Consider the following 16,837-nt stretch of genomic DNA (forward strand, 5'->3'; position numbering starts at 1 on the left):
ACACTAATTATACAGTGGACTCTGTCTCATCCGATGTCTGATCACTCCGGATTGCTGTGACATCCGACATGATTTTCATGTCCCAATTTATTTACTTATTACTTCAGCCAATAAATAGCTGGTAAATCCGGATTCTGTATGTTCCGGATTACGACACCAATCAGCCGTCCCGTCACATAATTTCCATTGAATCGACACCGTATAATCCGTACTTCAATCGGTGGGTGTGAAGCATCCAATTATCGGTGAGATTAACACTCAATGGGTGTGAAGCCAGAAAAGATTAACAAGCAATCACCAATCAATTATCGGTGAGATTAAAACTCGCAAGCGCCGGTCTGTGTTGATTACTTTGATAATGTTATAAATTCTTTGTTGATTATTAGTGTTACGCTGGAAAATGACACACACATTCACACGATGTTATCTAATCATTCATGTCAATTGTTTAGATACCTGAAGATACGTTATGTTTGTCTTTAACCGGTAGCTTAGATATGTAGAGAGAGAGAGAAATGGGGTTTAACGTCCACTCGACACAAACTAGGTCATTTCGGGACTAACATACGGTTTAATTTTATTTCAATAATTCGCTTGCGCGTAGGGTTCTTTAGCAGTGGGAGGAAACCGGAGGACCCGGAAGCTTAGATATGCCCATAAGTGTAAGCTACAATAGATGATGTATCAATAATTATCTCAGTTGATGGCCATATAATTATAGGTTAAAACATGCTCCATGGTAATCTGAACTTAGATCAAGTACAACTCTGATCTTTGCAGGTTAACACCATTTTTTTAACATGGTCTGTGCTAAATAGGGAGCTTGGTGGCTGTGCGGTAAATTGAACTGATATAATGTTTTTTAAAAAAAAGTATCATTAATTGTGGTCTGAAACTGGGCCAGCACATAGACATAGTCTCCCTTTATTAAAGGCGCAATACCACTCTTGTTGTAATTGAATAATATGTCCCAATCTTTATTCTGGTCAACAAATTGTACTATTTTACAATATTCCAATTGATTGATGATACACATTTCATCTTAACATACCTAATTTAAAAAATTGGAAAAATTCAACTAAATGATTTGAAAAGTCTGACGTAAAGCTTTTCAAATGTGACTTGGATTGAAAAATATTTTGGAACCCTCTGTACAAGTAAAATAGGATTTAATGGATAATTTACACAACAGTTAAGACACTAACACATCTAGTACTTAGAATAAGGTTATTTTTTTATTTTCTGGAGCTGTCAAGCCAGCAAGAGTGTTATTGTCCCTTTAATAAGTCCAATTAAATTGGAAAACAAGCATTACTATCCTACGTCTTCGGTGATTATGTCAAGCAATTATACTTCTTAAGTTGGATTGTAGTAACTCAGCATGACGATTTACTTAATACTAATTAAATACTACCAAATACCACGACATAATACCTTTTAACTGTGAAAATACTTCAATTAAATAAAAAAAAAAAGCTTTTACGATTTTGATAGTTAAAACTGGAAAAGTACATTGATAATATCAGTGTCCGGTAGATCTAACGTTTAAAAGTATAGCCAAATATGACCAAATATCTCCCAATTATACCCTAATACTACAACATACAAACCATATACTATCTTTTTATTAACCAAAACAGACAGAATTCTTCAATTACTTCAATATCGATTAGTTTATTCCAATTAAATGTGCAAACATTTGAATAGCATCAGAGATAAATAAAACGGCTAAACATTGAATAAATAATTTAGTTTCCAGAAATAAACGTGTTGTTATTTAAAATAATTGTATTTTTATCCTATTTGGGGTAATATTGGGTAATAAAATTAATCATTTATCTGATTTTTAGGAAAATGCCCCATTATGTTTTTACAGAAATGGATTGATTTCTGATAGCAAGGGTTAATGGTCAGCGGTACACTAGACCCAACTTGAGTCCAACATGCTCGCCGTTTATAAATATAATTCTTTTAAACAATATTTTAATAAGAAATTTAAAGGTATTGAGGAACAGGAATAGCTTGTAACCCATATAATCTAAACCACGTTAGGAATAGACTTTGGTCCAATTTACCCTCCATCATGGGTTAATTTGTTAGTAGTGGATGACCAAGGGAGGTAATTGAACGGTCGAGATATTGGCCGTCACTTTCGCCGTACATTTTTGCAAGTTTTCTAAGAATTTTATTTGGTTGAAGTATTCTGTTAGTTTTTTACAATATTGAGGTGGTATTGGGTAGTATTTAGTTGTATTGCGGCTAGTAATGTTTTATCGACTTCCCAAGGCACATCAGTTATGGACTGAATTACTGCATAACACCACGCCTAATGATTTCTTAAGCGATTTTATTTCGCTAGTGAGTTAGTTCTCATTCATCCACCAAGAATGAAATGTTTACGTTGTTCTTCGAACAAAATCGAATTTTGCGCCAAATAAGCAATGCGTGGCAGCTAAACCCAGGGAATGTAAAGCACATACATTGTATGTGACATAGATTGTATCTCAAACACTATCACACATACTCGACTTCTGGTCACGATGTACATTGGTGCAACTCTATACATGATCTCCAACCGGGTTATTGTGAAACAGGTATTATCTGTATTTATTATCTTTGGGCGGAATGTGTTTTAAAAACACCGTCACCGCCATCTTTACAGCCAAATCAGCTTCTGGCAAGTGGTTTTCATGTATTTAATATCGCCAGACGGAATGTGCTTTTAAAACATCGTCACCGACATCTTTACAGCGAAATCAGCTTATTACGGGTCGATCCTTGTCGGGTTTCAAATTCTATATAAATTATTATATAAACATTTATTCTCACAAGTCCATAATAATCAACTCTATGGGACACCTTCTGGCCAGGATGTTAAATGATCTCGCATTTTGGATCTGACGGGGTTTAACTGGTAAAACAAGAAAACTTCATTGCTTCTATACTAGAATTTCAAAAAATGTCATGATGGGAGAACAGCACATCATCAGCGCCCCTGACCGAGCTGGCCTGATTTATATCGAGAGGACGTTAAGCACGATTCATTTGTCACCATTTCTGGCTTCCACCTCTCCTTGTCATTACAGCAGATAACGTCCCGGATTCTGTGGCGTGGCGTCTGAGGGGCTCATATGACACTACCGAGATCCACCAGTGTGCTTGTAACCCAACAATTCACAAGTATGCGGATTACGTTTTTAAAAAAAAATATCATATGTGTACTAGGCGCCTTGGAAAATGACTTCCGACTCAGCAATGCAAGTACGACACAGATGTCAGTAGCGCGTGTGCCCTCCACGGGCCATCATCACGGTAGGCTACGGCATTAACGCGACCCCTGAAAATGTGTAGGGCGGTCCGGTGATGAAATGTGAAGCCTCCCCACACCATTACACTACCCCCACCCCATCGATTAGTTTCGAAGAGGCAGCAGTCTGCAAGACGTTCCCCAAGACGTCCCACACACGTTGACGGCCATCAGCGTGATAAAGATGAAAGCGACTCTCATCACTGAAGAGCACACTAAGCCAGTCTACTTTTCTCCATGTCTGGTGTCCTTGAGCCCATATCAAACGCCGCTGACCTTGATGATCCCTGTGGATAGCTCCAACATAAGGTCGTCGTGCATGGAGTCCTACTTCTCTTAGACGACGTCTTACCGTGTTGGCACTTACTGGTCCTTGTCTTCCGACGACTGCTGCACCTGTTCGAGTCGCTGGGCGGAATCTGTCACGCAGATGAGTGACCGGGTGTAGCGGTCTTGAGCCTGGGTTGTAACGCGTTGTGGACCAGGACGTTGACGGTCACGTGTTGATCCAGTAACTCGAACACGTTCCACCAACCTTACAATAGTGGACTGATGACAATTGAAATGTCTGGCAATAGCACGTGCAGACATCCCAGCCCTGGACATTCACATGGCTTCATTCCGTTGATTTTCAGTAAGTCTCGGCATCTCTAGCTCGATTCCTTCACACGTCCAACAACAAATTACGACAGGTTGACGTTTCACAGTTCATGTACTGCACATTAAGTTGAAAACATGCATTCTTTTAAAGTGCTCACACACAATGCTGCACGTGAATATTGGGTTTTTCATGTGCATCTCGTGCAATTTGTTTTTGTGCACACGGGCCGATATGTTTTGCGTTTGGGAGCTGTGTGTGAAACAATAGTACATAGTATTGCATAATATTATACATACAAAACCACCTATGAATAAAATATTTGGGAAAAAAAAAGTGATGCGTTTTCCATGGCGCTCAGTATATATTTTTACCCTTATTTTTGTAGAATGTGAAGAATCGTTTCATAAAGTTAAAGATACTTATTTCGATCCCTGGCGTGGGCGTATGCGCGCAGAGGCCTGTGCACACGATAGAGATTATCCTTTCGCAGTTTAGACCTATGTGGCATGGAACCTTAAACATTGTGGATACATTTCGTCAAGGGACATAACTCTTGAATTATTTATCGGAAATTCTTGAAAATCAATATCCACCTTTGTCTCATGACCGTATCAGTAAGTAAACAATTGGTTGATCAGTTTGGTACCTAGAGCGTCGACACAGATTTTTAAAACGATCAAAGGCTATAAATCTGGCATATACAAATGAAACATTCGCGTCATAAGAAAACGAACTTTAGCAATATTTGGCGTTCCGGAGTTATCCCCCCCCCCCCTTTTCGCGATAGAGACTACAGTTTGTAAAAAAACAACTTTCATATTCGATGTAAAGCATTTGGACAATGATAGGATGAGCACTGCCCTTAGCGAAATGATAATCGTCAATAAAATTAGATTTGTATCAAAAAATAATGTATGTAATTCGTCATATAATGCCCTTGATTAGTAAACATTTATAAATACTTATATTTTCTCTGTTTAACTTTTACATGAATCTTGTCGCAAAAATAACAAAGCTATAGATATTAGATAATCAACGTGGAGTCTATATACAGAGCTAAAACAATATGCCTGTGATAATTAAAGTTAGTTTTTGAAGATGAAGACAATGAATCAATATTTGTGTTATGGGGATAAACTGATAAGAAATACATGTTAGGCAATGTTGATATAAGAAACGTTAGTAAAAACCAGCTAAGTTACAGGAATTGATTTTATAGAAATAAGTGTGTTAGACAGACAGTAAGCATAATTAAGAATTTGCTATAAAATTATTTGTATCTCAGATGATCGATGTTATTGAACAACCAGGTAGAGAACTATAAATAATGTACGTGATAAACACAAGGAATGTATAAACACGAATAGTCCATAAACAGAAATAAATCGTATGAAGACTTGATGTACGGAAAACTATAAAAATAATTCCCACTAGTGAAGAAGTATCAGGTTTCATTGGAACTAGTAACAGGACAAATTCCTGGCACGTGGAACCATGCCATTAATACGGTTAGTGTTAAATGATAAGGTCAGCTCAATTTGTCGTGGGGGGGTTGGATGACCGAATGGTTAGCACGTGCGCGCTGTATCATAAGGTCTGTCATTGAGTCGACTGGTTGCACGTGACAAGGAGTAGGGTCGCCTATCCAATCTCGTGGAGTTTTTTCCTCCCAATGCTAAAGACCAAACGCACAAGCGAATTATTGAAAAAAAATTGGACAATGTGTTAGTCCCGAAATGACCTAGGCTGTGTCGAGTGGACCCTCCCTCTCTCTCTCTCTCTCTCTCTCTCTCTCTCTCTCTCTCAATTTTTCGTCATAGGTTACGAGATGTAAACAGGGCTTACCCTAACCAGAGCCTACCATTTCGCCAACAATCACGTGCCCTAACCTTATTTACATCTCAGCAACCTTGACAAAAATTGAGCTGGCCATAACAAATAGGTTAAGCCCCATTCATACGGCTGTCTGGCTCTCGATTAACCGGGAAGTTAACAGATAAAATGTATCCAATAAAAAGCAATATTTTAACGTACATCGCACGCTAAGAACTCGCCGTAACAGACCGTCTGTGCCAAATAAGACGAAGAATAACGAAGAAATACATATGCCAGACAGTGTGCTATCCGGGAAATTGTACCGGGACAACGGCGCTACGACCCATTCTTATTTCGAATTCCAACAGTCTAGGGTTCTTTTATATACACGCCAATGTGCACACGCAAACTCTGTTGTTCTTCCCATCCCAATGACTAGACAATGTTCCATGCTATGCCCTCGCTACTGAACCACCGACAAGGAAAAAACACCCGAAAATGCCGAGCACTCGGGACTAGTTGTTAGGTCAATTTGCATATGCAGTTGATGCAACTATGAGACAAATCTTGTAACATTGCTTTGTACACAGGGTGCACTGTTCCCAGTTCATGGGTAAAAGATATTTATATTTTTTTTCTTAGAATATGTATACCGCGCACAGATCTATGTTAATATGCATACTCAAGGCGCTATGCATTGACCGTTGATAGAATCACTAATATTAAGCCTTTAACCTTGTTTAAGTCATTTAAACTCATGAAATGGAGTTGAATGTCCACTAGATACAAATAAGGTCATGTCGCGAAAAACATATGGATCAACCTTAATGCAATAAATCGCTTGCGTGTAGGCGTCTGTAGCAGTGTGTGTGTGTGGGGGGGGGGGGGGGGGACATGAGTACATGGAGAAAACCAACGAGGTTTCACATGCAATCTTACTTCTTGCCACGTACAAGCGGTGAGTCCAGACCACGACTCAATGACAGATGTTATGGTCTAAAGCGCGTGCTTGAAACCGATGCCCCCTCCCCCCCCACACACACACCACCTCCAAAAGAAATGAAATGAAATGGGGTTTAACGTCCTGGGCTAATGAAGACGGGCATGCGCCATACAGTGGGCTATGAGGGAAATTTTGCCCGGGCAGCGGCGCAACGGCCTACTCTTATATCGAATTCCAACTGACAAGGGATCTTTTACGTGCACGCCAATCTGTACACGCGACCTCGGTTTTTCGTCCCATCTGAACGACTAGACAGCTGTCCTTGTCAGGCCCACCATCCTGCATCACTAACAAGGGGAAACCACGCCGGAAAATCTGAATGAACTGACCTCCAAAAGAAAAAAAAAATAGAATCTAGATTTTTTTTTTTTTAAAAAATAACGTCACATACAGTTGAAGAGCTACTGATGTTTCATTTTGTGATTAGCGCAGTGCTGATCAAACAAACATAGGCTAATTATATACACTTCATTACTTTATTGACAGTAAAAATCACAGTTAAGATAAAAACAAAGTTCCTATAACGCCGATTAGTTGATTGACATTGTCTTGGTGACGTTAGATGATTCAGATAATTTTGCAAAATTAAACTTTTTTTTACTGCAAATTCGTTCATGGACAATGTTTACTAATTTAATGAAATTAAAATAAACCTATTTTTCAAAAACAAAACAAAAATAAACTAAGGTAGTTCCGGGTAAACTGAACTTAAAGGGATAGTATCGATGTTATCAATCTTTAGCTTTCCGATTATACTATACGTAGGTATAGATTCATTTGAAATATTAGAGACTTTTGGCAAGTGGAATTTTTCCCATCCGTATAACGTATCCGTATCGTCACGTGATACGTTGCGTTAATTAGTTTTAGAGCTTCGGCAGACTTCGCGCCGCGTACGTATGGGTAGCTGAGCTGAGCGTAGTTTATTACAGCATAATGGCAGTTATCTACCAAGATCAACATCAGTACTAGTCAAGTACCTAGCCTACAAATTCCTGACGAGAGTGAAGTCGTTCGACAGTCGCTGAGTTATTTACAATTTTTTTTAAAAAATATAGTGTCGAATCTTATTAAAAATCTTCATGAATGTATCATCTCAGAAAGTATATACCCCTTTTACAGATTTGCAAGGTCCCACCTCCCTAAATTTAGCACGTAGATCAACCAGCGTGCCGACAGACAGGAAACATATGAAAAGCTCATCAAAAGTAATAATTAAATTCCTGCAGTCTTTGCCATGGTTAAAATCACGTCAAATACACACCTTCGTGTTCTAGGATACACATTCATAAAATGCTACGGCACAACATTTCAGCGTCTAAAAGTAGCAAAACATACGGTAAAAAGATGACGATGTTATACGGACCTTTTCCGTATGAAAGCTGTTCCATACGTGCTGCCGTATCCGTGTGCCGTATCAAGTATGAGAAATACACACGCATTGATGACGGCACACGCAAAATCGTTACGGATACGCAATACGGACCAATAATTTACGTTTGCCAAAAGTCTCTATTGGGTTACTTTTGCCGTATGCAATTGATCAACAACAATGCGTTAGCTATATGAACCCCCACGAGAAACGTAAACGTTTTGTGATTAATTCAGAGAGTCATATCCAGAAATTCATTTTTGTAACCTGAAACACTTGGTTATGCCCCCATCAGACTGGGAGACGTGCTTACTGTTCTGCTGCGACTGTACGGTGACCAGATAATTCACAAAGTCGCCGGCAAACGTGAACACAACGCGATAAAATGTTCAAAAAAATTACAAACTTGAAAAGAATTCGCGTTCTGACAGCTTTCCAGGTCATATCGCAGAACGTTGACGTTTGTTTTGAACACGCTCAAAACAAACACCGTGACTTGGCAACCATGAAGACCACAGTGCGATATCTGACATTTCCACCACGCTTATGGCGACCTTGACGCGCCCCGGGACCATTTTCCGTCAACGTAGCAGCACATTAAGGACGTCACCCTAGTCTGACGGGAAATGAAATGAAATGAAATGGGGTTTAACGTCCTACTGTTCTGCTCCTATACTGGGCTAATGAAGACAGGCATACGCCATACAGTGTGTTATGAGGGAAATTTTGCCCGAGCAGCGGCACTACGACCTACTCTTATATAGAATTCCAACTGCTAAGGGATATTTTACGTGCACGCCAATATGTACACGGGACCGGTCTGACGGGGTTATTATTGAGCAGTGTGTGACACTGAATGGAATCATTTTGTATGATTATCTCGACAATCTTAAATGGCCTTACTGAAACCGAAGGGGGTTACGAACGTCTCGCTGTTCCATTTGTTTTTGTATTCTAGAAAGTTGTTTTAAATTAATCGTTGGCATATTTGATTTAAATTTAGTACACTACTCAGCTGCACATCAATATAGTGTTTCGTTGGATTCAGTTAATGTTTGACTGCATTATTGGCCTTTTATGAATCAAAATCGAAATGAAATGGGGTTTAACGGCCTACTGTTCTCCTCCGACTCGACTAATGAAGACGGGACTCGAAATCAGAGTGAATTGTTTAGGAGTTGTTGTTTTTTTTTTTAATTTTGACATACTTGATTGGACATTTGTATCCCGCTGTGTGTATGGTACACAGATCAAATTTGCATTTCTTGCGATTCTATTATTTTTTCATTGAATTATTGGCCTGTATTGAATTAAAATCAATCAATATTTTGTTTTAGGTTTAACATTGGGATATTGAATTGTTATTTAGCACACAATATCTTTCAGTCTCGGTCACAGTAGATATTTTCCGGCTGGAACAGGGGTAACATCTCCTTAGATGTTTATCTCTGTCTTTTATACATCCCTTCAAACAATTACACCGATCAATATTGAATGTTTTCTAGATCGATTATAATAATTTATCTTTAATAAATCATCTGTCTATTGAAATTCATTGTGACTACGTGCCAATAATCAACATCACTCTTGAGAACAAACAGCAGTGGAATTAACGGTTAATATCCATAAAACGACTTAATATCGGCGCGAGTCGGAGCAAACCTAATCGCGGGATCCCCGGCATGAACATTGGTGTATTTTAATGTAATAATTTTAAAAGGACAAAAGTGAATTATAAAATATGATCCTGTTGCTGTATTTAAGCATCGTGTCGACGATATTTTATGTAGTTCAAACCCACCCATCTTCTGACTATTCGGAAACCAAGATTATTACAGATACGTGCAAGGACAACGAGTTTCTGTTATCAACTACTACTCATTCCAGTCTAGATTGTGGAATTTCTTGTGGTGAGAATGCTGAATGTCGACGATTTGTTTTCTGTTCGTCTAAATCAACATGTACTTTATATCAACATGGTACTGATTGTATTATATCAGGTGATTCTACTAGTTGTACTTGTTACAGAAAGGTGAGTATTCAACATGTATATTATATCAACATTGTATTCTATCAGGTGATTATACTAGTTGTACCTGTTATAGAAAGGTGAGTATTATAACTGGTGATATTACTAGATGTGCCCATATAAGAAGGCTTGATAGGCTGAAACTTTGAACCTGGAGATCTAGAGGCCTCAGTTCAAAGTGTATAATATTAATTACACGGCATTAGCCTTTCCTACACGCATTTTAGTCTTAATCATTCGTCATCTTCATCTAGTATCTAGTCGTTAGGATGGGGAAATAGTGGGGGGTGCTTATCAGTGCAATAGAGTAGGTTCTAGCTTAATGGTTTACCCAAAGTTCCGTGCACCTCACGCCAAAACCTCGCCGTAACAGATCGTTTCAATGGCTTATCTCTCATATCATCCACATTGCCGGTTATATAACAACTCTTCCAGATCAAAGTGTAGTAAATACAAATAAAACGAAATTTTGAACTATAAAAAAACGAAACGAAATAATAATCAGATTGACATAAGAACAAAACCCAATGGACTCAATGTCCGTGTCCATTTCTATAGCGCCAAATCTCCACAAAAAAATGTGTTAGTGCCGCTTGGCAAAATAGATCTTCAGAAAAAGTCTTTAGCCCCCCCCCCCCCCGTGCCATAGTTAGGCTATAACTTGACTGAAAATAGTGAGTTTTAAATGTTCTTGAATGACGATTTTGACGCAACTGAACCGGTAACGGATTCCACAAAACTATTTAGGAGCTGTAGTGTCATTTACACATTTATATGGCGGTATATTAGATTCAAAATTCTAAAATGCTTTCGTCTAACTTCTAACTTCTGTTCGTGTATTTTTTAACTTCTATTCATGTAATTTCTAACTTCTATGCATGTAACTTTTAAATTAAGACAATGTATAATCCAACTTCTATATTTGTACAGTGTAAATTTTAATTCTGTTTCATATTATTTCTATTATTTAGACGAAAAACGTCTTCTTCATTGATGCTTTACACGTTTAACACCAACATCAACGAATTTAGAATTTTTACATTCTACCTAGCAGCCATCATTATGAAGTCGTTTGGTGTCGCCACTGCGTGCTCATTGGGTGATTGCGCACCTGGTCGGGACCATTATGTTGATATAAACGACTCGTCCTTCGTCGGGTTGAAGGTTGGACTGAAATTTGCTGAGAGAGAGAGAGAGAGAGAGAGACGGGCTTGATAAAGACGAGTGTATCCTCGTCGAAACGTCGAGTATTAAACTCAGTAATTGTGTATCCATAAAATTGTACCCTGTGTTAATATAGACCGTACAGTATATAAATAATAATTGGCTCAATTGTAAAAAAAAAAATCAAATAAAATTCTCCAAATCCTGCACTTGCCGTAAATAAAAATAAGAAAATGCTGTTTAGCTTATATTTGAAACAGTATTTGCAAACCATATCACGTTCGATGTTGTTTGGGGGGTTGGATGGCCGAATGGTTAGCACGTGCGCTTTGTATCATAAGGTCTGTTATCGAGTCAACTGGTGTGGTTTCGATTTCCCGGTTGTACGTGCCAAGGAGTATGTTCGCCTGTCCAACCTCATGGGTTTTCTTCTCCGAGTCCTCCAGGTTCCTCCCACTGCTAAAGATCCTACACGCAAGCGAATGAATTATTAAAATAAAATTGAGCCATACATTAGTCCCGAAATGACTTAGTTTGTGTCGCGTGGACGTTAAACCCCCTCTCTCTCTCACTCTCTCTCTCTCGATGTATTCAATTTTAATACTCCGCCAAGCCATTCAACCTGACGAAGAGCGAGTCATTTTTATCAACAGAATGGTCCGATCAGGTGCTCAATCGCCAAATTGAGCACACGGTGGCGACACCAAACGACGTCATAATGACGGTTGCTAGGTAGAAGTATCAAAATTCTAAATTTGTTTGACGTTCATGTTTAACATGTAAAGCGACAATGAAGTAGACATTTTTCGTCTTAATAATAGAAATAAGATGAAACAGAATTAAAATTTACATTGAACAAATAAAGAAGTTGGATTATACATTGTCTTAATTTAGAAATTACATGAATGGAAGTTAGAAATTACATGAATGGAAGTAAGAAATTAGACGATAGCATGTTAGAATTTTGAATCTAATATACCGCCATACATTTAAAAATCCTGGCAGTAGAGTTATGTATAGAGTAACAATTAAGTAAAATATAACACCCATCACTATTGAATACACAAACAGAGCTTATAATCACGTATATATCAACCAATAGTCACGGTTTTAACACGTTAGTAATGTGATAGAGTAAAGTATAACTCTACATGTACATACAACATTAATTGTGAAATATTATGTATTTAAAGTTTTATATATATTTTATTATTACTACACATGTTCATTTCGTATATACATATATTTTATTATTACACATTTCTTATAGTCTTATAGTCTTGATAGATTAGTTGTAAATTAATCTAATTGTTTTAATTACCAAAACGTCTAGAGATATATAACTTAAGCTCATTCAAACTGTATTCTTATAATTAAATCTATTGTGCTAATTGTTTAATGAGTTAATCCTAGGACGCTCTAAATCAGACCTGGTTACCAACATGTATATAAACTCAAGCAGAGTGCGACATATATATTCACTCTGGAAATAAACATACATGTTGCACAACCTCATCTGATTTAGAGACTAATTTATTTTTAGGATAATTGAGAACGAAACAGCCAAGCGAGTAAACACCCCCCCCCCCCCCAACCCTTACGTATTGTAGTAGAATCTTGCGCACAGGATTCCCTCAATATAGAACGCAACAAACGGCCCGTTCTCAGTAACATAACACCTACTTAATGATTCCTGTCTGATTATACTAACAATTTTTGGTTCACTCCCATTTCGACTACGTCCCATTTCGACTACACCCCATTTCGACTACAAATTTTATTACCCTCAAAATCCTGACCCCCAAATAATCAGCAATGAACTGTTCCACTGATTAAGAGATCTAATTAAGGTAATGATTATTGTTAAAATAGCTTATTCATTATAATATAGCTTGTTTTTTAACATCAAAGCAAAAACATCAACTCAGAGTACATTTTTGTTTTGACAAATATTTGTAATATTTGGAGATAACATTGAGTTTAATACTTGCTTATCTATATAAGATGAATTGTTTCAAATTTTGTCTGCGATATCACCTCGGTGGAAGCGGACGTAAAATACGTAAAATACAACTAACTCATCATCATCATCAAATTTTGTTCGCTCCTTTCGATGAGATTTTTAACTTTGGCATTCCCTGCTAAGACACTATGTCTCAAATTAAACTGGACCAAAGCATAATCCATACGGCTTCCTCCAGTAAGTTTCTTAGGAAACATCCTTGACTACGATATCACCTTAGGTGGAAGTGGACGTAAAACCCCAGAAACGAACGAACGAACGAAATTTTGTTCATTTATTCTTCAAGTTCACTATCATTCAGTCAAACATTTAGTTATCTTATTAGATTTCTTTTATAACAATTAGTTTGTGTATTTTCAAAGTAGAAATATTAGTTTATTTATTTATTAACAATAACATTGTTTCATGTGTATATGGCGGGACTTCGTGAAGTCGAATTCGTAATTTCTCAGAGGGGTAAGCCGCAAGTCTTGCTGGATGGATATGTGTATAGAAAAAATGAAATGAAACGTCCAAACTGTTCTGCTCCGATTGGTATAATGGTGATGGACATACGTCACACAGTGTGCTATAAGAGACATTTTGCCCGGACGGTGGCGCTACAGCCTACTCTTATATTGAATTCCAACTGCCAAGGGATCTTTTACGTCTCATCCAAACGACTAGACCGCTGTCCTTTGCTAGCCCCTCCATCCTGCACCCTAAGAGGTTGAAACAACCTTGGAAGATCCCAATGAACTTTCTCGGCCAACACCTGGATCGAACCCGCGATCTCCTGTCTTACTCACTTAGCCACCGTGGCTCCCCATTTAAAATAGACGCCTTCTCGTATTATCATATAACATTTCTTCGTTTAGTTGTGAATTTTCGCTGGCTCGCTAGCCTGGAGGTCGGGTGTTCGATCCCTGCATTTGCCGAGAAAGTTCATCCAGATTTTCCGGCGTGGTTTCCCCTTGTCACTGATGCAGGATCGAGGGCCTGACAAGGACAGCTGTCTAGTCCTTCGGATGGGACGAAAAACCGAGGTCCCGTGTATACATTGGCGTGCACGTAAAAGATCCCTTGGCAGCTTGAATTCGATATAAGAGTAGGCCGTAGCGCCGCTGCCCGGGAAAAATTTCCCTCATAGCACACTGTATGGCGTATGCCCGTCTTCATTAGCCCAGGTTAGGAGCAGAACAGTAGGACGTTAAACCCCATTTAATTTCATTTTTGTGAATTTTCGGGAGTTCTAATTTTTACATCAGAATACAAATACCCGGGAAATAAAGGCACCCCGATCATTAAGTCGCATTATCCTTATTTTTTGGACTTCCCGTTTTGGGAGAATCACAGACACCGGTAGGCAAATGTTAGTAGTGCAATAGTTAACTCGTTTTCTGGAAATGTACAAAGTTCCACGAATCCGTAAAGTTACATAGATTTGTTTAAAGTTAAACCGACATAGCTTGAGCCAGCCAAGGTCTAAATTTATCTATTCTATTTGTAGAATATTGGAAGGAATGCAGATGATACTACCACATGTGCGGTGGGTTTCTATGGTAACAACTGCCAGAACGTTGCCCAAGGTAATATTTAGTAATATTGTTTCCGCATAGCCTGTACGAACATTCAAACAAATGTTTAATCAAACACATAATACACGCATTCTCTTTAGTGAGTGTGTATGTTAAAAGCTCAAATACACACCCCAATTCATGGGGTATGCATATCTGATTAGAGTCGATCAAGTCATGGACTCTACACTGTATGGAACTTCGTAGCAAGAGCGAGACATTAAGTAATATATTGTAACAACAATGAAATGAAATTTTGCCCGGGCAGCGGCACTACGGCCTACTCTTATATCGAATTCCAACTGCCAAGGGATCTTTTACGTGTACGCCAATGTATACACGGGACTCGGTTTTTCGTCCCATCCGAACGACTAGACAGCTGTCCTTGTCAGGCCCTCTGTCCTGCATCACTGACAAGGGGAAACCACGCTGGAAAATCTGGATGACCTTTCTCGGCCAATGCAGGGATCGAACACCCGACGACCTCCAGGCTAGCGAGCCAGCGTCTTACCCACTTAGCCACGTGATCCCCATTGTAACAACACGAGGGCCGGGACAATCCTATTGTAATAATTTGCACGACAGTGGGGACGTAGCATTATTAGTTTTTTTTTAAGTTTATCGATTTTTTAAAATTTTTGTATTAGCCTCAGCAAAATATTTAAGTAATTTCTAGATTATAGTAATTATCAATTTTGTTGTACGTGAAATTTGCCTGGAAAGTAGCATCCGTCTTTTGGTCTCGTCCGCAAAGGACCCGAGTTGTCTCGGGGGTTCTCGGTCTATGCCACAATTCCTTCCACGGACTGTTAAGCCGAGAGACCAGTTCCATGTGGCCGACTAAGACAGTGTCAGTCGGAAATGGACAGCCAATGGATATATTATTATTAATGAAAAATAAACCCTAATGTTTGTTTTGTTTTGTTTTTGCTTTACAGACTGTAAAGATGCGTATAACAAGAATATCCACTCGAGCTTTCAAATTAAAGATATTCCCACGTATATAAAACCAACGATTGCCGCAGAACCCGTTGAAGTAAAGTGTGGTTTCGGAAATGGTGGAAGCACCCTATTAATGCACAGGAAAAGATATTGTAGCTTTATCAACTTTAATCGATCAACTACAGAATATGAACAAAGGTTTGGGAACTTTGATTCGAATTATTGGATCGGATTCAACACTCTACTTGATATTATGCTTGGTTCACCGTCTACGTACAGGCTACAAATTATGGTATTTAATACTGCCTGGATCCCTTGTTCGATCTACTATGAAGGATTTCAGATAGGAAATAAATCCTCAGGATACAGCTTTGGTTCTAGTTCTACCACACCCTCTCCGGATCACGCTGATTGTGGTGATTCAATGACCGGAAGTTTGAATTTAATTGGCAATCCATTCTCTACTTATGATGATGATTATACTGGCGTCAATCAATGTGCGAATAGGCTTGGAGGTGGCTGGTGGTTCGAAGATAGTCCTCAGTGTAGCAGAAGTTTCCTAACTGGCACAGTAGATGGTTCTACGTCAGATACGTTCTGGTTGGATAATCTAGATGGAGAATTACTGAATATGGTGAAATTCGTCTTAACGAAGTAGTATACTGGACTTTCCAAAATTTTGGATTCAGTTCTTAGATGGAACTTGACTTTTATAAACATTAGTATTACATTTCATCATTAACACAGTTATCCCTATTCTCAAGAAACGTCAATGTTCCTAATCATCTGTAGTTGCAATACAAAGTTCAATGGATTGATTCCGTAAGCATGGCGTGCTTTACCTACGATACCTATCATTACCACGGTGGTAACTGATAGTTGCCGTATAATAATCTTTCAATGTCTACATTCGAAACTTGTCTTCGACTAAACTTCAATATCTAATACATGTTTCGAAAGTCATATCTAATGTAAATAAAAAGGAAATTGGGTTTAACGTCCTACTGTTTTACTTCGAACTGGGC

At 38.4% G+C, this 16,837-nt stretch overlaps 1 protein-coding gene across 1 annotated transcript; it reads left to right on the forward strand.

The window, feature by feature from the left end:
• Positions 1-9,781: 9,781 nt before the first annotated feature.
• Positions 9,782-16,560, forward strand: LOC126810262 (angiopoietin-4). Its single transcript, XM_050535287.2, has 3 exons — positions 9,782-10,130; positions 14,804-14,882; positions 15,809-16,560. Exons 1-3 carry the CDS (start codon positions 9,840-9,842, stop codon positions 16,468-16,470), a joined length of 1,032 nt encoding a protein of 343 aa, XP_050391244.1. The 5' UTR covers positions 9,782-9,839; the 3' UTR covers positions 16,471-16,560.
• The last annotated feature ends 277 nt before the right edge of the window (positions 16,561-16,837 follow it).

Source organism: Patella vulgata, chromosome 2, assembly GCF_932274485.2.
Source record: "Patella vulgata chromosome 2, xgPatVulg1.2, whole genome shotgun sequence".
Lineage (NCBI taxonomy): Eukaryota > Metazoa > Mollusca > Gastropoda > Patellidae > Patella > Patella vulgata.

Bases quoted from the DNA above. Each gene is read 5' to 3' on its own strand.
- LOC126810262 (XM_050535287.2), top strand. From the start codon at position 9,840: ATGATCCTGTTGCTGTATTTAAGCATCGTGTCGACGATATTTTATGTA. The intron at 10,131-14,803 runs GTGAGTATTCAA...TTCTATTTGTAG, and splicing joins GTTGTACTTGTTACAGAAAG to AATATTGGAAGGAATGCAGA. The intron at 14,883-15,808 runs GTAATATTTAGT...TTTGCTTTACAG, and splicing joins CTGCCAGAACGTTGCCCAAG to ACTGTAAAGATGCGTATAAC.